We start from the raw sequence: 27,937 nt of genomic DNA on the forward strand, positions 1-27,937 counted from the left end.
AAGTAAGACGGGCGCAATGTGCGCCCGCAGAGAATAAAAAGTTACGGCGCGGCTGCCGGAGGGACTGTGCCCCACACATAAGTGGCCAGAGCACATAAGTGGCCAAGTGAGATAAACTGTGCCCCACATATAAGTGGCCAGTGAGATAAACTGTGCCGCATACCTTTCACTGCTCACCCCAGTAATAAAGAATAACCCCTGTCCAGCCCACCCCTCAGTAAAAGTGGGCCAAAAACTGAGGGTCTCCAGAGGTTGCAAATCCGCACCAGGAAAAAAAGGGGGAAAAATACTCACCTCAGTCAGAAGAACTTACCTCATCAAGTCTTCCTATGAAGTCTTCAGCCAGCATTGTCACCTGCAGCAAGACAAGCTCAAAGCGAGGCGAACAGGGAGGTAGGGGGACCCGGACCCATGAGGTACAACCCCAGGCGCTGACCGTTGGCTAAAGGGGGTTAAGAGTACATCCAAGATGCCTGCCCCCTCAATCGCAATGGGGAAACAGTGAACCGCAGTTCCTGAGTCCCCACCTGAAAACAGGAAAGAAAACTGAATAAAAAAAACTAACACATCCCTAAATCTAGGAAAATAATAAAACATAAGACCTGGTCTGGAGAGAACTCCAGACCATGTCCACCTCCTTAGACACCAAGCTAAAACTGATTACCTCAGGTGCCTGTGGGTGGGTATACCCTGCTGGGAGGAGCCGACTTTTCTTGTTGCCATAGTGTCAAGCCTCCTAGAGACAGCAGCATATACCCATGGTCTGTGCCCCCCAATTGAGCAGAAAGAGAAAGTATACAATTGCTTCTAATGGAATCATTCAAGAGAGTTTGCAGATACTAACTTATAAAAAAGCTAATAAAAACTGAATGGGGCACTAAATGGTCCAGTAAGAGGAGTTATTGGCCGCTGAGGCCTGCTACTATAGAGCCAGAGCCAGAACTGGACTCAAGAGCCAGAACTGGAAGAGGGAGCTGTGGGAAGAAACTGGAACAGAGTAAGGAGAACCTCCCAGCATGACTGCAGAGTCAGACACTGTACGGTGAGACAGGAGACCTGTTGCAGTCACAACTCCCAGTCTGTTTGGGCACTTTCAGAACTTCCCATCTGGACATTTATGGCATAGCCAAAGAAAATGTTGATGATATGTTTGGACTGTGATACCTACAGCTCTATTACTCCTGCAGGGAGTTTTCAGACCTCCTACAGCCTTGTCTATGGTTTATACCCTATACCCATTCAGTCACAGTAACAAGCAAGTCACCGCAACATCTAGACATGGGCATATTTTGGATAATTCCAATAAAAGTATTTATATTTTGCCTGATGTAACAGAGTAGTGTTGCTCGCGAATATTCGCAATACGAATTTTATTCGCGAATATCGCATATTCGCGAATATTCGCGAATATAGCACTATATATTCCTAATTACGAATATTCGTTTTTTTTTTTCACAGTACACATCACAGTGATCATCCCTCTCTGCTTCCAGCTTGTGTGGTGTAAAGAAGGCTCTAATACTACTGTGTGAGACTGGTGTGCGAATTTTCGCATATGCGAATTAGCGAATTTTTGCTTGTGCAGGTTTTCATATATGCAAATTTTCGCATATGTTAATTTTCGTATACGCGAATATTTGTATATGCGAAAATAAACGCGAATATTCGCGGATATATATGACGAATATTCGTCCATATATTCGCGAATTCGAATATGGCCTATGCCGCTCAACACTATAACAGAGTAAAATAATATTTATCCTTTTGACAACTCCTTGGACTATAAACATGCCCATAGCACTGACAGATCACTGAGGCACTCACAGCAATGGAATAGGCCAGGAACATTATAACAATGACAGTAATAAATCCTGAGATGTCTCCCCAGGCTCTTTGTAGTGTTGCTGTGATCATGTTAAGTTTTGGGTTCAGTCTCAGGAGATGCCATAGTTTAATGGTTGACAGAAGTACTAGGAAGGCAATGAGGTAACCCAAGGCAGCATCCGCTGCTGCAGTTTCATTAAAACTTACAAACCTAGAGAAAACAAAAGAATAGAAAGAAAACAATCCTTTATTTTAATACATGACTTCTATAAATATGGGTAAATAAAAACACAGGAATCACTTACAAATTAGGAAGAGCAGTAAGGCCAATAATCACCCTATGTAATGGGGCCAGTGACCACAGGGTTTTGACAAGTTTAAAAAATGTCATTTGTCGGCTGCATATGGCCCTGTGTAAAAGGGAATGTGCAGCCAACAAATGGCAGCCCTGTCTGCCTGATAACTAAGTAGTTTAAGGCCAGGTTTCCACACAGGTTTTTTTCTGGCATTTTTTGGATATCTACAGTTTTTGAGCCAAAGAGTGTATTCAAAAGGAATAGGAAATATAAAGGAAGGACTTCTCCTTCTTACTGGGTAAACTTCTGACTTTGGCTCAAAAACTGCAGTGGCAGTTTTCCAAAAAACGGCAAAAAATAAAAAAACTTTCATGGAAACCTAGCCTTAGAGGTTCAATAAACGGCTGGGATTTAGCCTGTAGACTAGGTTTCCACACAGGTTTTTTTCTGCCATTTTTTGTGATAACTGCCACCACAGTTTTGGAGCCGAAGTCAGAAGTGGATCCAGTATGAAGAAGAAGCATAAGTCCTTCTTTTATATTTCTCATTCCTTTTAGGCTGCATTCACACCTCGTTTTCACTGTACGGGTGCCGGATCCGGCTGGGGGAGGGGAAAACCGGGCGCTGCCGTACCCCAGCAGGACCAGCGCTGAAATCCATTTACTTTAATGAGCCGACCGGAGTCAAACAGTGACTCCGGTCGGCTCATTTTTGACCCGTATCCAGTTTTGTGACCGGACCTAAAACCGTAGTATATTACGGTTTTAGGTCCGGTCAGGAAACTGGATACGGGTCAAAAATGAGCTGACCGGAGTCACTGCTTGACTCCGGTCGGCTGATTAAAGTAAAAGGATTTCAGCACTGGTCCGGCTGGGGTATGGAAGCGACCGGTATTCCCGTCCCCCAGCCAGATCCGGCACCCGTAAAACGAGGTGTGAATGCAGCCTTAAATACACTTCTGGCTTTGGCTCAAAAACTGCAGTGGCAGATATCCTAAAACTGCCAAAAACATCTGTGTGGAAACTTAGCCTTATTAGGACGGAGGGAAAATGCTAAGGCTGGGTTCACATATATCAGGCATCTGGCATAGTTTCCCTCCGGTGGGCAACAGATGGGAAACTGATGTTAGAATTGATCCCATCCATTTGAATGGCACAGTTCACAATTATCCAGAGTCCGGAGGGCACCGGACAAGGGAACGCAGCTTGGTGCATTCCCCTGTCCGCTTTGCAGAAACAATGGATGCCGGATGCCATGCAACTGAGTTGTGGCATCAGTTGCATTTAGATTTAGGCAGATTTTATGCTGAAGATTTTATTTATTTATATTGATTCAGGTATATATCATACATATTAGTTGCATTAGGCTGACCACAAACTGACCACAACTGACAGCAAAATTGCATCAATTGTCATGAGGCTTTTTCATACTTTTCTACTGAAAAACTGTCAGTTGCCATAAGTTGTCATCAGTTTTTACCATGAGTTTTTTTTTTAGACAAGGTGGAAACGTCCAAATGAGAAAATGAATTCAAGCACTCTGTGTAAGTATATGTAAAATGTCTAACTTTATTCCAAATACATTAAAAATCATTCATGCGGACTACAAAAAAAACATTTAAAACTACCAACACGTTTTAGATGATACCATTGTCTTGACTTTTAAAGAATTTTTTTTTTCTTTTTTTTTTTTTGTAGTTTGCATGAATAATTTTTAAATAGTACCACTCATGATCTCCCAGTTCACTGCCCCCATCATGATAAACCACTCCCTGCCTATATTTTTATTATTTGGGGTAAATTTAACAAAATCATGTAGGTTAAAAAAAAAAAATTAAAAAAAAATAAAAATGTAAGTATAGGTATGCTTTAAAACAGGTCTTTGTTAAGAATCTAGGAGCTAACAAAGTAAGTTAGGAGCCAGGATGCCGCATATCACGCAATGTGAAGTCACGCAACGTGACGTTATATGACCAGTCATTAGTGTCCCTTCATTTCTTCCTGTGTCACAGTCATTACTGTCCCCTCATCTCCCCCCTGTGTGTCACAGTTATTACTGTACCCTCAACTACTCCCCTGTGTGTCACTGTCATTATTGTTTCTTCATCTCTCCCTGGGTGTTAGTGGTTAGGGTCCCCTCATCTCCCACCCATATGTCAGTTATTACTGTCCTCTCATCTCCCCCGTGTGTCACAGTTATTACTGTACCCTCATCTACTCCCCTGTGTGTCACTGTCATTATTGTTTCCTCATCTCTCCCTGGGTGTTTGTAGTTAGGGTCCCCTCATCTCCCACCCATATGTCAGTTATTACTGTCCTCTCATCTCCCCCGTGTGTCACAGTTATTACTGTACCCTCATCTACTCCCCTGTGTGTCACTGTCATTATTGTTTCCTCATCTCTCCCTGGGTGTTTGTAGTTAGGGTCCCCTCATCTCCCACCCATATGTCAGTTATTACTGTCCTCTCATCTCTCCCCTGTGTTTCACAGTTATTACTGTACCCTCATCTACTCCCCTGTGTGCCACTGTTATTATTGTTCCCTCATCTCTCCCTGTGTGTCAGTTATTAATGTCCCCTCATCTCCTCCCTGTGTATCACAGTCATAAGTTTCTTATTTGTTAAGAAAAAAATAACAAACAGTATTAGGCTGCATTCACATCATGTTTATGCACTATGGCTGCCGGATCCGGGTGGGAAATTTCAAAACCGGGCGCTCCCATATCTGGCGCCAAAACCCATTCACTTTAATGAGCCGACCGGAGTCAGATAGTGACTTTGGTTGGCGCTTCAGTGTCACCACTGAGGTCGCTGATTGCCTGCGGTGGTCACTTGACACTGTAACAACAGAGCGCTAAGGTAAGTAAAACTGTTTATTTATTTATTTTACAGGATATACAGGGCTTATAAAATTCTGGGTGACACCATGAAATTCTTTGTCTCCATGGCGACATGGCAGGATTTGTCAAGCCCTGCTTTAAAAATAAATACATGAAAAGTAGGATTTACAGTTCACTGCATTCTAATACAGCATTTCATTTCTCTGCTGCTTATTACCTCTTATACTGTATGTAGTACTTGTAATGCTACAGCTAAGTGTTTAGAGCACTATTTTTACTTTGTACTACATTGTCCTGTGTCGTAATAGCCTCATTTGCTAGCCAAAAAGGATTAAGCAACTTGCCTCTTTCTGACAGCAGACCTGGTTCAAAGTACATTCCCAAAACCACAGGACACTAATCCCAGCAAATCTTTCATAGTAACTAATCTTCCCTGTATGTGTATGTGTAACACTTTCTTTATACAGCATGTCATGTTACATGGATTTATGAAAGATGGGCTATGGCGATGACATTTCCAATTTACTCATCCTTGTGGTCCTGGTAGTAGTTAATATCTCTGTTTCCGAGAATGGTCCTTTTGACAAAGACAGATAAGGCGCTCCAACTGATGAGAATGATTGCCAACTCCAGCAAGTTCCATTTGCTCCGAAAATATCCCCACTTATGGTTTTTTATAAGTTTTCCCTGTAAACGGTTTATAGAATAATGTTACTTTATTTTTATATTTTTTTTACAAATTTTTATTAGACTTATTCTCTAATCAGTTTGGTTGCATTTTCTAATGTTTTTTTTTCTTTCAGAAATTTTGCAAAATTTGATGAAATATCAGGTGCAAAAATATTCTAGTATTTTGTACATATAGGGGGAGATTCATCAAACCCTGTGCAGAAAACCTGCTATTTTTTCAGAGGCCTTTTGAAAAATGAAAGAAGCGATCTGATTGGTTGCTATGGGCAACTGGTCAACTTTTCCTCGGCACAAGGTTTTGATGAATCTCCCCCATAGTTTCTACTCAAACTTATAAGTCTCCATGGTAACAGACTACAAACAAAACCTTTGCTTGCAGTCATATCAAATGTAACATCCATTCACAAAGGAAGTGCACCTTTTTACTGGGTATCATGAAGATATTGAGCATGTCTACAGATTGGAGAAACCAAATGAATTTACTATTACATTTATCTTTTTAGAATGCAAATATTATGCATGGGATGGACTATAACCAGACCTCCATACCTGTATAACCATGTAGTAAATAACAAAGAGAAAATAAATAACTTCAGCTGCCACAACAAAGATATGTAAGCCATCAGTGTACGGGTACAAGCGGACACTCTGGAAATCAGCATGAGTCTGAAAGGTTCCTAAAAGACAAGAAGTGGAAGATGATGCTTTCATTTACTTTCCATAGTGCCTGAACAATATTTAAACGGGTACTCCGGTGCTAAGACATCTTATCCCCTATCCAAAGGATAGGGGATAAGGTGCCTGATCGCGGGGGTCCCGCCTCTGGTGACCCCTGTGATCTTACACGCAGCACTTGTTATAATCAGTCCCCGGAGCCTGTTCGCTCCGGGTCTGATTACTGGCGATCACGGGGGCCGTAGCATTGTGACGTCACGGCCCCGCCCCAGTGTGACGTCACACTCCGCCTCCTCAATGCAAGCCTATGGGAGGGGGCGTGACAGCTGTCACGCCCCCTCCCATAGGCTTGCATTGAGGGGGCGGAGTGTGATGTCACACAGGGGCGGAGCCGTGATGTCACAATGCTACGGCCCCCGTGATCGCCAGTAATCAGACCCGGAGCGAACAGGCATCTTATCCCCTATCCTTTGGATAGGGAATAAGATGTCTTAGCGCCGGAGTACCCCTTTAACAAATCTATTATTGCTGCTCTTACCTAAAGCTTTTGTCTCGAACATTAGTCTGACAAGACAGAATAGGTTGACGTTGGCATTGTAAATGGTAAATTCAACAAAAACTGCCCTGGTGTAAGTGTCCAGCCAGATGTTGTTAAAGAGATATTGAAGGACCCTATGAGGAACATAATGATTAAAATACTAATATCAGGTATTGGTGCTGACATCTATGGAAGTTGATGCTAGAACGGAATATGTTCTCTTTATTATCATGAACATCTGCTTGGAACAAATATAACAGTGTGGGTATGCTGTATGTAATTGGATTATATAAATTACCCAGATGCCGTAGTTCGATCACCTCCTAGATCCACCACATAGCCCCCTCCACGGTATGTGCTCAATCGACCCCATGTTGGATGACTTCTGAGCTTGGACTGGCTCTTGTAGCTCCACACAGAGTCAGAATCAGATGAATTGTTGAAAGCTGAGATATTCCACTGTTCACCATACTGCTCCATATCTTCTGCATCCAGAGTATAAGGCGCTCGACAGTCTTTAACTGTGGATTGTAGAACATGAGCTACAGGACAAGTGTCCTTCTTGACTCGAACTTGTCGGATTCTTGCACTGCCAACAAGTTTTGAGTTGCCGTCTGTCACAAAGCCTGTTTAACAGTAAACAAGCATTAATGGAGTTGTCTGGTTTAGAAAACACGTTGTAAATATGAGGGAGATATGAATAAATACAAGAGGCCTTAGGTGAGGAGGGACCTGTTCTCACCTATAAACCAGGTTAGAGAGCTGCATGTAATTTATGGGTAGTCCATGAAAAAACATAAATTGGGAACACTGAAATTCTTCATTTTTCCTGTGGTGGTGCTGCAGGGAAACTGAACAATGGCTGCCAAGTTTCTCCACAGATTACAGCTAATCACTGGAGGTCCAAGCAGTGGGACACCCTGAGGTTATCACTAAGGATCCTTATAACAAAAAATTGTTTTTTGAAACCCCTTTAAGGCTGCATTCACACCACATTTTGTACATATGGGTGCCGGATCCGGCGGGGGGAGGGGCAAACCGGGTGCTCCCATACCCCAGCCAGATCAGCCCGTGACTCCATTTACTTTAATGATCCGACCGGAGTCAAACGGTTTGACCCGTCAGTTTTGACCCGTATGCGGTTTTGGACCGGACCTAAAACCGTAGTATACTACGGTTTTAGGTCTGGTCAGGAAACCGCAAATGGAGTCACGGGCTGATCCGGTCAGGGTACGGGAGCGCCCGGTTTGCCCTTCCCCCCGCCGGATCCGGGACCAATATGTACAAAACGTGGTGTGAATGCACCCTAATAAATGTCAGGCAAGAACTGACATTATGGGGGAGATTTATCAAGACCTGTGTAGAGGAAAAGTTGCACAGTTGCCCATAGCAACCAATCAGATCGCTTCTTCCATTTTGCAGATGCCTTGTTAAAAATGAAAGAAGACATCTGATTGGTTGCTATGGGCAACTGGGCAACTTTTCCTCTGCACAGGTTTTGATAAATCTCCCCCTATGGGTTGTAGTCAAATGGGCTCAGTTGAAAAGCTGTTTTCAGATGCCAATTTGGAACATATTTAACTGATACTATACATCACCCTCTTCTGTTCTACATCACTAGAAGACTACAAGGTCTGATGGCAAGAACCTCTACAGATAACAGCATTCACCTTGTCATGCTTTATGTTCCCTGCAATGGCTTCCCAAAGGCAAACAGATTGGTGATGGATCCCAACAGCTAATTCCTCAATTATATCAGCTATTAGGAGAAAACTCTCCATAAAGTACACAACCAGCGCGGTCATAAATAGCAGAATAAATAAACAAGATTTTAGGATGTGTTTCAAATGACCAAAAATTAGCTACATTAAACCTCGCAACTACAAAGGATACCTACCTGGATATGTTCCATATAGATTACTGATCAATGTAGTGTTTGCCCAGGTAAAGAATTCTTGGTAACTACATACTTTATCAAGTCCATTAGTGAAGCTGTTTTCAATATGCATATTGAGGTAGTAAGAGTTTGGATCTCTCTGCCCATATGCAACTAAAAGAAGCATCCATAGAAATCCAAAATACGCTGCAAGATAGAAATCACAGTTTGAATCCTGATTCTCTAAACAATGTAAAATAAATGGCATCAAATGTCTTTGTTGTACTTCACCCCAACATTAACAATTTTAGGGTTCGGTTGTTCTTGTTCTTTTTATAGATATGAATGGAAGACTATTTCAGCTTGTAGGGGATGAGGCTACATATACTACAGAGGCAGCTCCTCCTCTAATGAATGATCATGACCAGCCATTTTTATTAAAATATACTGATTAATTCAGCATAATCTAATTGGGGTTTAAATGAAGAGAATAATGTTATCATGATATAGAAAAAATATTGGATTACTGTGAATAGAAAAAAGGGGCATTTTGGTAAAATAAATACTACAACATAGTACATTATGAGATGTTAAACCCTCCAAACAGCAACATAATACCGAGGCTTCAAATAGAATCAGAAAATATGGTAATATATGGCGAATATTAGATTTTATGACATAAAATATCTTCCTGATGTGTTGAATGCTTACCTAGTATTTCTCGTATTAAAGCGAACACCTTTTGCTCCTTTATATAGATATTCTTCATTCTTGAGACATCAGTAGGAGGAGGCGGCTGGTATATGTTACTGTCTCTGGTAGATTCTAGCAAAAGGTCTGGATCTCCTGTGGGTATATAATTTACTCACAATTGTAAATTATACTATTCTACTCTCTGATTTCTTAGTATGGCGCATTGTGACTGCTCTCCAGTCACACTTTTCACGCCCTCCTCCCACCAATCAGGCAACTGCACCACATTCACACTGTCAATTGTGACTGGAGCCACCACATCCGCTCCCCTGTGACTGGATTGCAGTAACAATGCGCCAATTTTGGCATCGCAAGGAGCAAAGGACAACAATTTCAGAAAGCTGTTCTTTTCACCTGCCAGGTCCTGGGGCAAGTCTTCTTTAAATACAAATTATTATTTTTTATACATATATTTTACAGCTAAGAGTTTTTTTTTATTTATTCTTTTATTTAGTAATGTTGTATTGTACATTTTCAAGTAAAAAGCACTTCTGTGCTTCACACATAGATGACAGATAATGGTGTCACTGTCCAATATACACATAGAAACTAGTAAATATTTAACACTACTGTTAGCTGCAGATAGAGTTTATGGCTCTTTGTCACTAGCTGTGTGCCTCTCTAGGGGAAATGTAACCAGAGTATTGTATATGTACTGTAATCTTTGCCCCTGAGAATCTTCATAGTATCCCAATACCTCACTTAATGGGCCTCATTTACTAAGAGTGTCGGGTTTTTACTAGTGGGAAAAGTTGTTTCAGACTTGCAGGATTCCTCTCTATTTACTATTGGGAAAAGTCGGGAACATTTTCTGACCAGCTTTTTCTAGGTCGATATTTCCAGCCATTTACCCACAGGATTTTCTGTGAATTCCATAGTAAATCGGTCGGGTTGTGAAACCACGCCCGTTTTTGACTGACCACGCCCCCTTTTCGGGTTTGTCGGATTTTTCAGGTGCACACTGTCGCACACTGGCCCTCACTGGCGCAGACAAAATAACCAGACAAAAACTGGTCGGTTTCAGCTTAGTAAATGAGGACCAATGTTTTCTTTGCAACCGTGTTTTATATTAGTGTTAACATGCTGTCACGCTCACCGGGATGGATCAGGAGGTAGATCCGCTGGACCCGCGTGGAAGGAGTAGAGAGCCGTACCAGGCAAGCGGAATCTAAGACGCCGCTGGTCTTCACCAGAGCCCGCCGCAAAGCAGGATGGACTTGCTGCGGCAGGCGACGTGCAGGTCGCTACCCCTGGCACGACTCGTCTGCGCGGGTTGCCGATGTGACGCTTGGCTCGGAGTGATGGAGCTGGGATGCTAGAGGCAGACGGCTGACCAGGCAGGGAGAATACTCGTAGTCAGGAATAGCAGTAGGTCAGGGGCAGGCGGCTCAGGTTCGTGGTCAAGAAACGTAGCAAGGGTTCAGTACACGGTCAGGTCAGAAACAGAACAGTAGAAACGCTTTCTCAAAGGCACTGAGCACAAACATCCGGCAGGGAGCCATAGGAAGTGACATCCTTAAATAAGGGTGGTTCAGGCAAGAACCAATTAAAAGGACACTGTCCCTTTAAATCTTAGTGACTGGCGGGCGCCCTAAGGAAGAGATGCGCGTGCACCAGCACCACAGGAGGGCGCACAGGAGATGTGCCGCGGCATTACAGTGATGCGGCTCTCGTGCGGCCACGAGGAGGGAGCCGCACACCGGAGACGCCCCGGGGAGAGGAGCCGGAGGGAGGAGGAGAGCAGCGGGGTGAGGACCGCGAGCTCGTCGGAGCAGAGGTATGGGAGAGAAGCCACAGACGACCCCGTGCCGGGCAGTGGGACGCGGCGCGGCCTCTGACACATGGCTAGTGTTGTACATTGCTATATAGTCTCTGCTGATCTCAGAGACTGAGGTAAGTACAGTATCCTTCATATATGACCTTGCCACATGTGAAAAACCCCTGTTTTCCCCTGCAGTTTTTTTTTTTATGTACACAAGTGACCTTTTGGGGGATGAATTTTAATGCATATTAGCAATGTAATTTTTTTATTTCGCAAAATTACACTTAAAGAGGTATTCCGGCTTTATACATCTTATCCCCTATCCAAAGGATAGGAGATAAGATGTATGATCGCAGGGGTCCGGCCTCTGGTGTGGGCGTGGCGTGCCATCACTAGGGGCGTGGCCGTGACGTCCCCGTCGGGGGCTGCACCAAGATCGCAGGGGTGCCCAGCGGCGATCATACATCTTAACCCCTATCCTTTGGATAGGGGATAAGATGTATAAAGCTGGAATAACCTTTTAAAACATAAACAATATACAATTTTATAATACATGGAACACCCTTAATTAACAATAGACATAGATAGGCTTTCCTTTACCTTGGACAAAGATTTAGTTCCCTGCTTTATTATGACTCTGAATTAAAGGGGTACTCCCGTGGAAAACTTTGTTTTTTTTTTAACTGGTGCCAGAAGGTTAAACAGATTTGTAAATTACTTCTATTAAAAAATCTTAATCCTTCCAATACATTTTATGGGCTGTATACTACAGAGGAAATGCTTTTCTTTTTGGATTTCTCTGATGTCATGACCACAATGCTCTCTGCTGTCCATTTTAGGAACTGTCCAGAGCAGCATATGTTTGCTATGGCGATTTTCTCCTGCTCTGGACAGTTCCAAAAATGGACAGCAGAGGTCAGCAGAGAGCACCGTGGTCATGACATCAGAGAAATCCAAAAAGAAAAGCATTTCTTCAGTAGTATATAGCCCATAAAAAGTACTGGAAGGATTAAGATTTTTTAATAGAAGTCATTTACAAATCTGTTTAACTTTCTGGCACCAGTTGATTTAAGAAAAAAAAATTCCCACAGGAGTACCCCTTTAAGTCTTATTCCTTATTCAGGACCTCCATCAAATAACCGGAGCATGAAGGAAAGCATAGGGAGTTGTCCAGGCATCAAAACACAAAAAGAGTGGAAAACATCCAGCAGCATGATGCATGATCATGTTTATATTTGGTGGAATTTTTTTTTTTTTTTAAGAGCCGAGGCAAGTGCTCTCTATCACCCAAAGTGCAAGAAAAAGTGCAAACGTGTCACACTAAAAAAAGTGCACAAAGGATGCGGTCTATCGCTAAGCCCTTCTCTGACAGGAGAGAGGCCCCCCAACAAACCTACCCTTCACCTCCAGGCCAAAAGGCACCTGCAAGGATCCAGGTTCGATGCCCCTTTTCGCCGAAGCTACTAAGGAGCCAAAAATGCTCCAGGCTTCAACCTAGGCGTTAGCCAAGGTATCAGCCGGGGGGCCGTATACTGGTGGCATCCTGACCAAAGCCAAGATGCCCAGGGGTTGCAGGCAGGTGAGGAACCTAATGGCCTCACACCCCTCCCCTAGACCGCCAGTAGGGACACCCAGAAGGGCTACCGCATCCTGGCAATCCTGTGTACAAATAAAGACACAAACGTGGCACAGTGACAAACAAAAAAATAATAAATAAGTGGACGAGTGCAGATATACTGCCCGGTCATCCGGCCAGATCTATAAAAATTGCCCTGATCCTAGCCAGAAGGCCGGAATACAAAGGGTGAGTGCCAAAGGTGAAGAGTATGGTGCAGTGCGTTACCTCAGTGAGTTAACACCCAGTGAGTTTCGGCACCTCAGGGTCATACCTCCCGGAGGCACAGAAGTACCTCGGCTCTACACCCCTCTACCTCATGGCGAGACCCGGAGGAAGCAGGTCACATCAGGGCAGCCGTCGAGCTGATTCCTCAGAACCAGCCCCGGCACACCCTGGTACACCTGCTCCCTACCATGCAGCACCCATCACCACCAGCTCCATACTGGCGTCGCCTGCCACCAGCACTAAACTGATAAGAACAGATACTACACTTGATCTTAGCCAAAAAGCCGAGAAGCGATTGATATTTGGTGGAATGCACTGCTAAAGTGAATATCTAACAAATAAATGACTTTCTCTCGTTGGCTGATCCCTTCCCCCACCTCTAGCCTGACCTACTTCCCTTTGTGAGATGTGCAAAGGATATTGCTTGGCATCATAATTGTTTCTCTTCTTTCTCTGTTGTGCTTATAATAACTCATGATCATATTATATTCATGGTGCCACACTGCTTAAACAGAACCATCGATGTCAAAATAAAAAAAACTTTCCTTTAACTGGTGGGAACTTTATTCAAAAAGGTGTGCGAAAGCAAGGCTGTGAGATGTGACTATGAGGCTAAAGGGGGCTGGATTTCGACTCATGTAGGTGTAAATATGAGATCAAGGGGCATGAACCAGTCTAAGGGTGCGTAAATATAACACTTGAATTTGTGAATCAGGCTCAGGGGGGTCTGAGTATGAAGTTGAGGAAGCATGAATCATACCCATACCCCAAAAGCCTAGCATTCACATCACCCTTTTTTTTTACATTTATAATAAACTTTATTTTCTTATAAATTACCATACATAAAAAAAAATAAAAATACATCAATTACATCACCCTATTTTTAATAAATTCTCCACCGAGGAGTGAAGCAGCAGAAAAAATACAGCATTAGATACCTGGTGCTGAAAGATCTCCATTGATGGTGGTTTCTTCCTCGTCTTCTGGTTCCACCTTCTTTAGAACTAGAGCAAAAAATGATGCAAAACCTAATACCTGTATAACATTAGAGAGAAATATTATAACCATGTCAAAGTATATACCTAATAACCACTTCTAATATGTAATGTCTATTAAAGTAGGAACATCTTACTACACCTTTAAAGGTTGTGTGATAAAGAGACTCTCAAAAAATGAGATGGCCATAGAAATGAGCCACTTGATAGAACTGTCTTTGCCGTAATGCAAGCCATACAACATGGTAAAGAATCCAGATACACCACTTGTAGCCAGTACAAGGAACCATCCAATGAAGACAAACCACCAGGGCAAACCTTTGGTTGTATTTTTCTTTTTGTCCTCTGAAAGACTCATAGTGGAGGAACACCTACAGAACATTTAGATAAAAGAAGATAAAGCCGGTCATCTGAGTCTAGAACAGATGATAAATACATATTCTACTCCAGCTATAGAAGCAGGATACACAACTTGTCTTACACCCATCAGCCATAACATTACAACCACTGACACATGAGGTGAATAACATTGATTATCTCATAGTAGCACCTGTCCGGTGCTAACACAACTAATTACCACATGCGTTTTTGCTGTGAATTAGTTAAATTGCGGTAAAACATGTATGTTTACCGTGGTTATGCTAATTATGCATATTTCTGTATAATGAGCCATTTGTACAAATGCATGCGCTAATTAGTTGCAGTAATGCTAATTAGCTGCAATATGTGAACACAGCTTTAAAGTGTGGGATATTTTATATAACAAGTAAACAATCAGTTCTTAATATAATGCAAGAATCTGAACAGCTAGAAAAAGTATCAAAAACCTCTAAGAAAGACTAACAATTTAATTAACCTATTAATTATAAAAAAAAAAACTAAAGTGTAGAATCTAACTGTTAGAAATAAGTACCGTATTTTTTGCCGTATAAGACACACCACTGATCGCGGTGATGCCCTGTATTAACCCTTCAGATGCGGCGATCAAAGCTGACCGCCGCGTCTAAAGCTAAAGTGACACTAACCCTGCTGCTCAGTCGGGCTGTTCGGGACCGCTGCGGTGAAATCGCTGTGTCCTGAACAGCTTACAGGACACTTGAAGGGACCTTACCAGCCTCCTCGGTGTCTGCTCTCCTTCGTCGTCATCACATCGTTGCGCACGCCGTCCCGTCATCCAATAGGAGCGGCGTGCGTAGTGGTGTGCGTAGCGACGTGTTGGCAGCAATGGAGAGCGAGGATACCAGGCAGCAGAGACATTCCGGAGCGACGGGGACAATTTGGCTGTCCGGGCAGGCTGGGAGTTGTAGTTTTGCAACATCTGGAGGTCCGCAGGTTGAAGATCACTGTCCTATACTTTACATTGTATTTAGTTCAGAATATTTTTTTTCTAGATTTTCATCCTTTAAAATTGGGTGCGTCTTATATGCCGGAGCGTCTTATATGGTGAAAAATACGGTAACTGCATTCACAGATATACTTTAGTGAAATGTAACTGGAAACATAAATAAAGGTGATTCAATGTGGATCTTACATTTCACTAGCAGACCCAGAAGCATAGAACTGGTTCTCCAATACTTCCTTCATACGCTGCACTTGTGAAACAGCCTGGATGTAACTTTGAGGATTATGAAACTGATTAGGCCCTAGAAGCTCCAGCTTCCTCTCTATTTGCTGCAACTGCAGGTAAAGGTAACGGCTGTGATCTCCTCTTGGATGTCTCTCTCCGAGTCCTTTTTCCGGGGATGGACTCCTCGTTTCATCTGGGAAAAAATATATGTCTGTTACATATCCCAAACCTGCATCAAGCAAAAGGGGACAACTAGGAATTACAGGGCCCAATGAAAAAGTCAGGATTTACACCCCATAGACACTTGTTGGCGGTAAAGTAACTATGAAGCAATACAAACAGCATCATGGATTCCTTTACTTGAGCATAGATCAAAGGAAACCTGTCATCACTTTCTTGCTGCCTGAACCACAAATCATTGGGGCAGTTCTTGGCAGCTTCTACCTGCCCAAACAGTGAAAGCTTTATTAGTCAAAATTGGTAGGCATGAAGAAGCTGCCCACCTCCCTGATAACTTATGGGTAAGGCAGCATGAAAGAGATGGATAGTAGTGTCATATTCTTAAACAATAGAATGGTTCTAGACAGACATGAATAAATACAAATAATGACTCACACCACCAAAAGGGCACAACACTGTCTACATAGGATTTCAAAATTGGGCAACTATTGCTGATCTTTGTGTCACTGGTCATTTGGGCAATTTTGCTAAAGTAAAGTCAGTGAATGATCTTTGCACAGTACCATGTAAGTCTACAGAGCCCAAGCTGAGGGTCAATGACCTATCCTTCTTCTTAATATCATCATAAAACTCTTGACCAACTCTGTTCTGCTTCAGGATGATGTCTTCTATTAGTGATAATAGTTTGTTGATATCTGCTGAATTTCCAACATCTATACTGGGCAATGAAGCCTTCTGGGCTTTAAAGATGGAGTTGGCAATTCTTCTGATCTCCTGTGAAGCACAAGGTGAATGAGGTTTATTGGCATTATTTTTCATCAGTATGTACTACGTAACCATATTTAAATTTGTTAACTGAAACCGAGACTAACGAGTAACAAAACGTTTCACTCACATGCATTGCTCCTCTGCCCTGAAAACCTTTTTATGGCTTAAGAGTAACAGAAATGTGTTATATATAATTATTCTTTAATTATATCTACACTGTAGAAAATATTGTTATATTTGACCACATTCACACTACAGAATTTCCTTGTGGAATTTCACTCTTAAATTAGCTCCATGAACCTAACATTAGTGAAAATGAATTTTCTGTTGACCCATTCACACTGCAGAATTTCCACCGTGGAAATGAAAGATTCTGGACATTTGTATGGCTAACCTACCCATATATAAATATATATATATATATATATATATATATATATATATATATATATATATATATAAAAAAGCATAAAGAGCTGCATGTGATAAGTACATAGAGCTACCAACAAAAGGTGTAGTATCAAAGTAAAGGTCCTGCTTAGAACCCACAATCATAAGAGAATTTGCATCTAGCATAAACTGTAAACAAAAAGTAACTTTTGTAAACTAAAATGTAACTTTTACTGGGTAAACATAAAATAATAATACGAATAAAGAAGTGTCCAAGTGAGACTAGTATAGTCTACGGTCAGACCTGGTCAGACACCAGTTCCTCGCTGCACACATAGAGAGAGCCAGAAAACTCAGGCTCCCTGCATTCCGCAGGTTAATCCTCCCGACAAACGGTACCGGCTGAACCATGGATCTATGTGACCTTAACCTGGTTGGCAATTGATGCTGTGACCATTAGAGACATTGTTTTCTTTACAAGATCACCTTCATCAGGAGTCCAATTTCTACCTGATGTTTATTATGCAGGTGGTTGAGGGATAGACTCTTTTGCCGGTCCCACTGGTCACCACTACTTGTTACATGCCATTATCACATAACTGTGTCGGTGTATTCGGTCTTACTGTCTATTTGCTATACCTCCCTGATGACACCACTACAAATTTGGTGGTATAACGCATTGGTGGTATATATTCTTGTATTTATTTAACACCCGGAGTGGCTGTTGTCATACAAACCCTCGGAGTGTGGCACCTCTGGGCTGGCTGAGCCCTGCAGAACTCAGTGAGTGCCTTGTTTGATACATGTGTGAGACTGTAGTTTGACTATACTAGTCTCACTTGGACACTTCTTTATCCGTATGATTATTTTATGTTTTAGGCACATCCTGAGCACTTGCCACTCTTTCTGTTTAAAGTACATGGAGCTGTAAATATTATTGTAAGAAAAAAACCACTGTTATAGGTAGAAAATATCATGATGGGCATATAATTATTTTTTCAGGTTGCTTTAATAGAACCAACCTACACCACAGTGCTATACAAGGTTGATAAACATACACTTTAGTTCCTGTCCCCAGTAGCATTCACAGTCTAATTTACTTTTCTCAGACATATACACTTTTAAATCAATACCAATAAAAGTTATATTTTAGAGGAAGGTCTCTTAGTTTAGGGTACCCCTTTGGGGCTTTCCCCTAAAGTTGTGGTAATAGTATTTATACCCTGACACCTTATGGGGTTTTGTTGTTTATATACACTGGGGAACATTTCATGGGAAGCCGATTAACCTGCTAACATTCTTTGGAGTCTTGCAGAAAATAAAAGACCCAGAGGAAACCCACCAGAACACATGGAGAGTATACAAACCTAACGTAGATGTTGTCAGGGACTGCAGGACAACTCTTATACGGAGTTACAATTTATTAAGCCAATAGTAAAATATCTTTTTACTGTTACCTTTTTAAGACTTTGGGGCACTCTAACGTACCATGAATGGCCAAACCACAGAGTTTTTTACTGCACTGCCACAGAAAAACTGTAATATTCATAAAGGAACTACTGTACCTTCAAAATAGTATCTGGGGTAACAGCTGAGCTAGACACAATTGGTGAAGACGATTTCTTTTCAGTATTAGTTGTACAATCTTTTCCTGCTTTTTCTGAAGACTCTTTTGTCGGTTTAGGTCGGACATTTCTGAAGATCTGAACTATCAGGAGGTTGATGGGGAACATCAATAAGGAGCTCTCAAAACCAATCATGACCTCTTGCCAGGTGAATTCAATCTTACCTGGGATCATAGATAACAATAATTCATATGAGTAAGGGTGACTGAACACAGTACATTTCCGAGTGGATGGTAACATAAGACATCTACATGAAATCTACTGCTTGACACTTTTTTTGCGGCTGAAAAAAAAAAAAAGCCCATTCTTTACATACTGTGTGCACATAGAACGACTTTCCCATAGAAGTACATAGAGCATTATAATGTTAAATTTATAGACACAATATTTTCTCAATTTTTCAGACACATTTTTTTTACAAGGAACTTTGCCTAAACATATAGGGGGAGATTTATCAAATCCTGTCCAGAGGTAAAGTTGCTGAGTTGCCATCTCCCCAATAGCCCCTAATATTCAGCTCTGGGCCTTATAGTAGCCCACTGACTGCAATAGCTGAATTGCCCATAGCAACCAATCAGATCACATCTTTTCTATGGGCAACTCAACAACTTTTCCTCTGGACAGGTTTTGATAAATCTCCCCCATACTATGTGAACCTAGTCTAAAGGTATAATACACAGTTTAATGAATAAGAGGTTCTAAAATATTACTGTATTTGCCAATAAATACATGTTGATACATATTGAGCTGTTATAGAGTTCAGCTACAATTTACGATTATTTGTAGGAAAATTTGGCACCCACTACCTCTTTGTGCAATACCACATCCACTATATGGCAAGCTCCATAAACTATGTGAGCTTGACGCAAAGTGTCAAAAATACTACTGGTCCAGGAATGATAATACCCCCCCCCCCCCATATCCAATTATATATTTAATTTTTACCTAAGTCCATCTTCTGTTCAGCAGGGTCAGTAGGCACTCCCCAAAACATGATACTAGTCAACATGGTGCACAGGAGCAGAGAAAAGCAGCAGGATACTCTCTGGACCCGGGTGAAAGGGCTTCTGGGAGAGCGACTGAATACTGAATACCAGATATGTCCATCTCTGAATCCTTTGGATGTCTTCATGAAGAATAAATTGCTGAAAGTAAAAATTTCGGTAGTTATAGTAGATTGCATTTATCTCTAACAACAGATAAGCTGTTTAAAGTTGGGTTCACATGTAGTATTTTAGCGATTATTGGGTCAGTATTTTGAGCCAAACTCAAGGATAGTTACAAAACACAAAAAAGGTACAGAACTTTTCATTATAGTTTTTCTCTGTGTTGGTTCCACTCCTGGGTTTGGTTAAAAATACTTACTAGAATAAGGACCAAATACTGTCTAAATACTGACCAAAATACTGTGTGTGAGCCCAGCCTAACAATTACCAAATATAGATAGCAATAATAACTTATTCTTTTCTCATCAAATCACTAAATCTAAAGTCTTATTGGTTCTATATATTTAGTTCTCTTTACCTAAACTGCTTCATATCCTCTTCTGTGGCAACGCTGAACATCTTATCCAACACACAATCTCCAACCTCAATGGACAGCCAGGAGTTACAAAGGAAGTACCACCTCTGATCCATTTCCACATCATGTACCAACACTCTGTTCACATACCTGTGACAACAAGATAAATATTTAGATGGCTGTGGGCCCACTCATCACGGCTCCCCCCATTTAAATGCACACTTGTCAAAACATGTTTTTACAATATTTTATATGGAGAAAGTAGAATAAGCTCCAACTGTATCCGACAACTATCTCTAAGGAACAAAGATGCCTGATCCTTCTTTCTCCTGATATCTGCCATCAGAGTTAGGGAATACATACATACTAGATAGTCAGCCGGTCCCATTGTCTTTCATCTAATGTGCATGGGCATTTATAGGCAGAATTCATTCTTACCATGAAGGCTTATCTCCTGAGTTGTCATGCCAGAGTCTTATACGCTGTACTTCTCCAAGAGGCAATACAGTTGTTATCAAGAAAACATCACATCCTCCCCTCTCAAAAACAATGCCATCTTGGTCATACAGGTGATGAGGTTCACTCTCTCCATCAGAGCCATATAGTGTTATGGTCACCTGCCAGATAATGCTTCCATTAAAGTAAGGAAATAAAAATGAGTTTCTTCAATAGAGACAACCTGAAATGGGTTATCCACCATAATGGGACTTTAGTACCTACCTGCCAGACAGGAATGGACATGCTTAGGAAGGACATGCTTGTCTTGGTGTTAAATGCTGTGCTGTAAGCCCACCATAATGATGCTGCTTTCTTTTTGTGAAATGGCTATTTCCTGTTGGAGTTGCCTAACTCCAGCTACAAGTCCCAGGATCCCTTGTTTGTAAGTGTGAGATCACTTTTCGCCCTCCCACACATCAGTCATCCCACCCTTTGCAGTACAGGTGAGCTAAGGATGCTGTTCATGAAACTACAATTCCCTGCAGCCCTGTGGAGAATGATCTCCTTCTCACTCAGTGGTCGCTTCACCCATTGAAGCAGACAGGCTCCCTTTTAACACCTCATTAGTGATGTAATGTCTCAGGCCGCACTGCAACCTGGGAAGAGCCCGAGACAACACCCATTTTGTATGCTACTAAAAATGAACATCAGGGCAAAGATCCCATAAGAACTTCAAGACCAGCCATGAAACACAGGTACAGACACTATATTATGAACTACACTAATTTTACAACCTCTGTAGCATAGTCAAAACATTTAATCATGCGATTTAAGTCTTGGTTTTGGACACTTAACTAATTTAATTGCTGGGTAAGAGGATCTATTGTCCTTACATACCTTAGATGTGGTTGCAGCTCCTCTTCGATGGCCAGTAAAAACAGTCACAAGATACCGATACTGGGCAAATGGGTCATTATCTTCAAGTGCTATGATCTTCACCTAGTGCAAAATAATAACAATTTAGTTAATTGGAAGTTATTTGAATGTACAGGCATTTTCTAAAATGAGCTTCACTTTAACCTCCTACCAACCTTGGCATTATCCTGGATATCTTTTCTCCTGGCCCAAATCAACACCATCACATAGACTAAAGCAATGCACCCAACTGTGGTGACCACCACAGGGTTGTCTACAAATGTAGCAAAAAGTTCAATTGTTCGGCTCACATCTACAGCGTTTGGCATGACAATAAATGAGCTTCCAAAGAAGGTTAGATGGGTGCAAAGACACTGGATACTCTGGGGAGTAGTCTTAGGTCCCACCTGAAAATAAAGGGACAGTCAAACTTGATTGAATTGTTGTTTCTAATTTAACATTTATTTGTGTAATATCTTATTTTCCTAACCAAATCTACTCACATGACAGCCAGTGTTATTCCATTCCTGACTGACCTCATCCCAAAACACACACTGGGAAGTAAAGCTGGTAACGGATATAGATACAGAATGTTTATCTTCCTCAATCTCCGGTATTATAGTCAAGTAGTAGCTACCATCTCCATAAAGCTCCTCAGGGTTTATCACCCAGGAATACACTTTATCTTATAAGAGAAATGTTATAGTGGTTAATAGTTGTACATGAAATATTAATATATTCTATGTTATGTTATAACATTTATATTTGGAGAAAAGAATTAAAGAACTAACCCTTTTATAATATATGTAGCAATAGAGTTAGTTATGACACTGTTTCACATCTGGGGCAAAATAAAATAAAAAAATGTGTTTCTATAAAGTCTGTATAACTACTTCACCTATAGCTGTCCTGTTGGCTTTCAATTGATCTTACAGCACATTCGGAGGAAATTTTAGCTTGCAGGGTATTTAGGGAGGGCAAATGGTACAAGATGTATTGTATCAGAGAATAGTCTGCAGAGCAGTCCGCAGAGTGGCATGATAACACACTCTCCATGATCAGTGTCTGTCCGCACAAGGGAGAAGGGATTCCTAATCCTAATGGGCTGACGAAAGGAGAAATTAATCTACGAATGAAGCTTTGCTTATATTAGCCTCCCTGGCGGTATGATTCTGTCTGGAAATTTGTACCAAAAGCAGTACAATTTTTTGCATTGAATTTCACATCTCCCCCCGCCCATTTCACATCTCCCCCGTCACATTCCCCCTCCCTTGTCACATTCCCCCCCCCTATCACATTCTCCTCCCCCTTGTCACATCCCCCCTCCCTTGTCACACCCCCCCTTGTCACATTCTCCCCACTCCTTGTCACATTCTCCCCACTCCTTGTCACATTCTCCCCACTCCTTGTCACATTCTTCCCCCTTGTCACATCCCCCCCCTTGTTACATTCTCCCCCCTTCATGTTACATTCCCCTCCCCCTGTCACCCCCCCCCTTGTCCCATTCTTCCCTCCTTGTCACATCCCCCCCCCCTTCATGTCACATTCCCCTCCCCCTCTGTCACATTCCCCCCTTGTTAAATTCTCCCCCCCTTCATGTTACATTCCCCTCCCCCCTGTCACCCCCCCTTGTCACATTCTTCCCCCCTTGTCACATCCCCCCCTTCATGTCACATTCCCCTCCCCCCTCTGTCACATCCCCCCCCCCTTGTCCTGCAGCAGCATACACTAGGTTTGCCGGGCAGATTTCAAACCTAGTGTATTTGCTGCAGAACAAGCCCTTTCCCCTTCAGCCAATCACAGGCTTTACACCACTGCGGCCTGTGATTGGCTGAAAAGGGAAAGGTCCTAGAAGATGAATAGTGAAGAGAGCGGGGACCAGAGCGCACGGAGGGGAACAACATCTGCAGGGACCGGGACTAGGTGAGCAGATTTTTATTTTTATTTTACTCCTTTTTCCTTTTACACTTAGCTCAGTGTTTTTCTAACAGGGTTCCTCCAGCTGTTGTGAAACTACTACTCCCAGCATGCCCGGACAGCCTTTGGCCGTTCGGGCATGCTGAGAGTTGTAGTTTTGCAACAGCTGGAGGCCCCCTGGTAGGGAAACACTGACTTTTAGTATTTTTATTTACCTGCCACGGGATCCGACCAGAGCAGATAATCGCATGTTTTCCCGGGGGCCGCATGGCTATATCGCATTGCTTTTGCGATATATGGTGCAGCCCGGCCGGCAACTCTGCAATTCTACCCCGAGCGTGACTCTGGGTTACCGATCCTGGCAGGGAAAATTACCCCTGAGTCACGCTCAGGATTACCGCTCAGGAGGTTAGCGCTAATGAAGGCACCAACATCCTGGAGTCACAGACCTCACATCCAGGATGTATTACTGGGAGGACACACCCAAAGAAGAAAGGCCTGAAACTAGGAGCAGGTTTAAAACTGCATATCAGGGAGTCCGAAAATAAATGTAGGAATAGAGATTGCAGCTTGAAACTTTGTGCAAAATCTTAAACTAAAGGTAACTGCTAACATGTAAAAATCATTTTTTCATTATAAAATATGTCCAAACCTTTAACTTATATCTACAACAGAAGCCTAACATCTTTTTACAGTTCAGTGATAAGTCCTTCCTTTCCTGAGAATTAAGGGTATATGTACTGTCGGACAGTTCATTGAATCAGTCAAATGAGTGTGAACTTAATTTTAAAAATGCGAGTGAATAGGCCGGATGGGCAGGATTATACAGTCAAGGGCTGTGAATTTTGTACATTGAGGGGTGTGTATTCCTTATATACACCCCCTAACTGTATGCTCCCGTCCATTACCTGATATTCACCCTATTACTAAAATTACGTTTATGCCCATCCGACTTATTCACTAAACTGTCAGACAAATTATAAACCTTGATATCTCAGGAACAGGAGGAAACTGTACAAAAGTGAGTGATCAGGGCACCCTAAGCTATGTAATGATAATGTAATCTCAGACTTTATGAGTTGGCCATAGGTCATCTTTAAGTATGTCTGAAACCAGTCAGTCATTAGACTTGGCAAGAAGTGGTTATCAGTGTGAAGGTTACACTAGCAGTAAGTATAAAACGACTGTTCTACTGTGGGAGACAAACAGTGCAATGTATTAAATCTTACCTCCAGGATATTGTCCATTTGGTAGATGAGTACTAATATCATAGTTTGTTTCATTGGGATGGTATTCATACCCCAAGTACAGTTTCAAAGGTATGTCCTCACTGGGTTCCAAATGGAGGACAAGAGGGTAGTGGGGTGATGTTATGTTTACCAGCAAGGCTGATAAATTGGCCAGGAACAAAGTGCTTTTTTCTCCACCAGCAATGGAATCCCTAGGTAACATTATCTGTAGGAAGGTATTGTGTTTGTAAAGTGTAAATAAGTATTTATATAAACATTTAAAAAAAAGTCTCAGAGAACCAGAACATAAGCTAGAACAGATCAGCAGACATATGGTGTGTCCACACAGTATACAATTTTGGGAATATCAACACATCTGCCTAAAGGCAGGTTACTTTTAGATCCTTCTAGCCTGGCAGGAGGTAGCTATATATAAAAATTGTAGAGGAGAACATATATGTACCTCTATGTATTCAGAGAGATCCTTTACAGGGATAACAGATCCATTCATGCTGGTCAGGCTCAATCCCCCCACAGATCCAGTAATGTCAAATGTTTTACTAGAAAATGGATTCACCGAAAAGCTAACCATCTGGAATAGAGAGGTTCATAAATCATTTAGAAAGACAGCAGAACATTATGAAGTTAGGGGATCTTTGGATGTAGAACCGTTACCTAATTCTTACATGGCACTTACACCACCAAATATACAGATCTGTATAACATTTGCAATGAAGTTATTTGTAGAAATCTGGTTTAACAATCACAGGAAAAGTAAAGTAGATGCCATAGAACAAGCATCATAAAGCTTCATGTCACCAACCACTTCTTTGGGAGAACTAGGTTCAGGCTATTGTTGGTCCTTCCTGAACATAAAGCCTGTGCAGGTGCATAAAAATGTATTGCTTCACCATGTCAGAAATCCGAGGGTATACCTTGAAGAGAGACATAGAGATGTCACGAATTGTTCGCCGGCGAACAGTTCCCGGCGAATTTAGCATGTTCGCGTTCGCATCGCCGGGCGAACATATGTGAAGTTCGATTCGCCCCCTTTACTTTAACATTGCGGTAAACTTTGACCCTGTGAGTCAGAGTCAGCAGACACATTACAGCCAATCAGCAGCAGTCCCTCCCTTCCAGACCCTCCTACCTCCTGCACAGACGCCATTTTACCTTCACTTTGCATGCTGCAGGCTTAGAAAGTGGAGGGACAGAGAAGCTGCTCCTGCTGTAATAGGGAAAGCAATAGCTAGGTTGCTGCTAGGTGGTGTATTCAGGGTCCACTTTACTCCTAAAGCACTAGTCTAACATCTGCTTTAAGGACAACACCCAAAAAAGACCTTTTTAGGGCTCAAATATCAGTCCGTGTGACTGGAGGCACCCTGATTAGGAGGGAACCGCTGGTTAAAAGGGGTACTCCAGTGTAAAACTTAATTTCCTTCAAGCAACTAACTACAGTATTAAAAGGGCTATAAGTTCAGTCTGTGTGTCTTGCAACTGCTGGAGGCACCCTGGTTGGGGACCTCTGCTTAAAAGGGGAACTCCGCTGGCAACCTTTCTTGCTCATTGTCACACTAGTGCAAATCACATTTGGTGTGACAGTTGTTCAAATAAAAAATTAAAAAATACCTTTTTTGGCTGTGAAATAAAACCAGTGCTGCCTAAAGGGGGGCTCTAACTATGTGTTACCTAATATGGGGGAATCTATGTGCTGCCTAAAGGTGGATCTAAATATGTGCTGCCTAAAGGGGGCTCTATGTGCTGCCTAAAGGCAGGCTCTAACTATGTGCTGCCTAATTTTGGGGAATCTATGTGCTGCCAAAAGGGGGGGGGGGGGGCTCTATGTGCTGCCTAACATGGGAGAATCTATGTGCTGCCTAAAGGGGGGATCTAACTATGTGATGCCTAAAGGGGGAATCTAACTATGTGCTGCCTAAAGGGGGCTCTATGTGCTGCCTAAAGTGAGGCTCTACCTATGTGCTGCCTAAAGGGGGGCTCTAACTATGTGCTGCCTAATATGGGAGAATCTGTGTGCTGCCTAAAGGGGGGGATCTAACTATGTGATGCCTAAAGGGGGGCTCTATATGCTGCCTAAAGGGGGCTAAAGCACTTTATTTCAAAGAATTTAGGAATAATAGGTGATTTATGCCCTTTATGGATTAAAACCAGACTCTGCATCAACTATGTAATTTTCCATGGGAGTTTTGCCATGGATCCCCCTCCAGCACGCCACAGTCCACATATTAGTCCCCTTGAAAAAACTTTTAAATCACTATTGTGGCCAGAAAGAGTCCCTGTGGGTTTTAAAATTCGCCTGCCCATTGAAGTCAATGAAACCGAAAATGTTATATTCGCAACATCACTAGTGACAAAGAGTTTGACTTTGCATACCGCAGTCTTTGCAAATAGAACAAATCTAAGCCCTATCTACCAACCAAAATGTACTGTAAAAGTCAAAAATAATTTGTGCTCACTTCATGGACATTGAGTGACAGCTGCTATCAGCAGCTCACAATCACAGCCAATGACGGATATTGGTGATCACACAGATGTCCATCATTTAACCCCTTAAGTGTTCTGAAGAACTTGCCTTCAATATAAATATTTAAAAAAATCCCCACCCTCCCTATAACAGTTACTACCCTGTTCCTATTTTTTTTTTTAATACACATATTTGGTATCATCATGTGTGGCATTATTGATCCTTTGTAGTTTCTGATCATATATCAGAAACTACATTATAAACTAACTGAATTAACCAAATTAAATTCAATAAATTAACTAAACTAACTAAATTATAAAGAGAGATCAAAAAGTCCCATGGTAACAATAAACACTACAGATCACAGTGGAAAATTTGCCCTCAAACAGCCTGATACACAGAGAAAAAAAACATTATAGGGAACATAATTTTTTGTTATACTTAAAGGGGTTCTCCAGAAAAAAACTTTTTTATATATATCAACTGGCTCCAGAAAGTTAAACAGATTTGTAAATTACTTCTATTAAAAAATCTTAATCCTTTCAGTACTTATGAGCTTCAGAAGTTAAGGTTGTTCTTTTCTGTCTAAGTGCTCTCTGATGACACGTGTCTCGGGAACCGCCCAGTTTAAAAGCAAATCCCTATAGCAAACCTCTTCTAAACTGGGCGGTTCCCGAGACACATGTCATCAGAGAGCACTTAGACAGAAAAGAACAACCTTAACTTCAGAAGCTCATAAGTACTGAAAAGATTAAGATTTGTTAATAGAAGTCATTTACAAATCTGTTTCACTTTCTGGAGACAGTTGATAAATT

The 27,937-nt window shown here is 41.8% G+C and overlaps 1 protein-coding gene, 1 long non-coding RNA gene and 1 pseudogene across 3 annotated transcripts in view; 1 reads left to right on the forward strand and 2 right to left on the reverse strand.

The window, feature by feature from the left end:
- The window catches only part of LOC130276601 (polycystic kidney disease protein 1-like 2), a 264,668-nt gene that overhangs the window by 12,475 nt on the left and 224,256 nt on the right, over window positions 1–27,937 (reverse strand). The window contains exons 23-42 of the mRNA XM_056526192.1: window positions 25,104–25,232; window positions 24,641–24,866; window positions 21,998–22,179; window positions 21,671–21,901; window positions 21,477–21,578; window positions 20,580–20,758; window positions 20,145–20,291; window positions 19,566–19,765; window positions 18,561–18,784; window positions 16,401–16,611; window positions 15,622–15,850; window positions 14,233–14,461; window positions 14,034–14,130; window positions 9,449–9,583; window positions 8,759–8,944; window positions 7,160–7,487; window positions 6,862–6,995; window positions 6,198–6,325; window positions 5,485–5,645; window positions 1,825–2,035 (exon numbers count right to left, since the gene is read on the reverse strand). Of these exons, the coding sequence (XP_056382167.1) occupies window positions 1,825–2,035; window positions 5,485–5,645; window positions 6,198–6,325; window positions 6,862–6,995; window positions 7,160–7,487; window positions 8,759–8,944; window positions 9,449–9,583; window positions 14,034–14,130; window positions 14,233–14,461; window positions 15,622–15,850; window positions 16,401–16,611; window positions 18,561–18,784; window positions 19,566–19,765; window positions 20,145–20,291; window positions 20,580–20,758; window positions 21,477–21,578; window positions 21,671–21,901; window positions 21,998–22,179; window positions 24,641–24,866; window positions 25,104–25,232 (3,669 nt within the window). The remainder of the gene's footprint in view (window positions 1–1,824; window positions 2,036–5,484; window positions 5,646–6,197; window positions 6,326–6,861; window positions 6,996–7,159; window positions 7,488–8,758; window positions 8,945–9,448; window positions 9,584–14,033; window positions 14,131–14,232; window positions 14,462–15,621; window positions 15,851–16,400; window positions 16,612–18,560; window positions 18,785–19,565; window positions 19,766–20,144; window positions 20,292–20,579; window positions 20,759–21,476; window positions 21,579–21,670; window positions 21,902–21,997; window positions 22,180–24,640; window positions 24,867–25,103; window positions 25,233–27,937) is intronic.
- Window positions 3,606–19,717, forward strand: LOC130276607 (uncharacterized). 2 transcript variants are annotated; one of them, XR_008845185.1, is made up of 3 exons: window positions 3,606–4,977; window positions 18,680–18,768; window positions 19,587–19,717. It is a non-coding gene; the product is annotated as an uncharacterized LOC130276607 (long non-coding RNA). The 2 variants fall into 2 exon arrangements; XR_008845184.1 differs by having other exon boundaries at window positions 3,609–4,977; window positions 19,590–19,717.
- On the reverse strand, window positions 13,301–13,391 carry LOC130278295 (U2 spliceosomal RNA; annotated as a pseudogene).

This window comes from Hyla sarda, chromosome 6 (genome assembly GCF_029499605.1).
Source record: "Hyla sarda isolate aHylSar1 chromosome 6, aHylSar1.hap1, whole genome shotgun sequence".
Lineage (NCBI taxonomy): Eukaryota > Metazoa > Chordata > Amphibia > Anura > Hylidae > Hyla > Hyla sarda.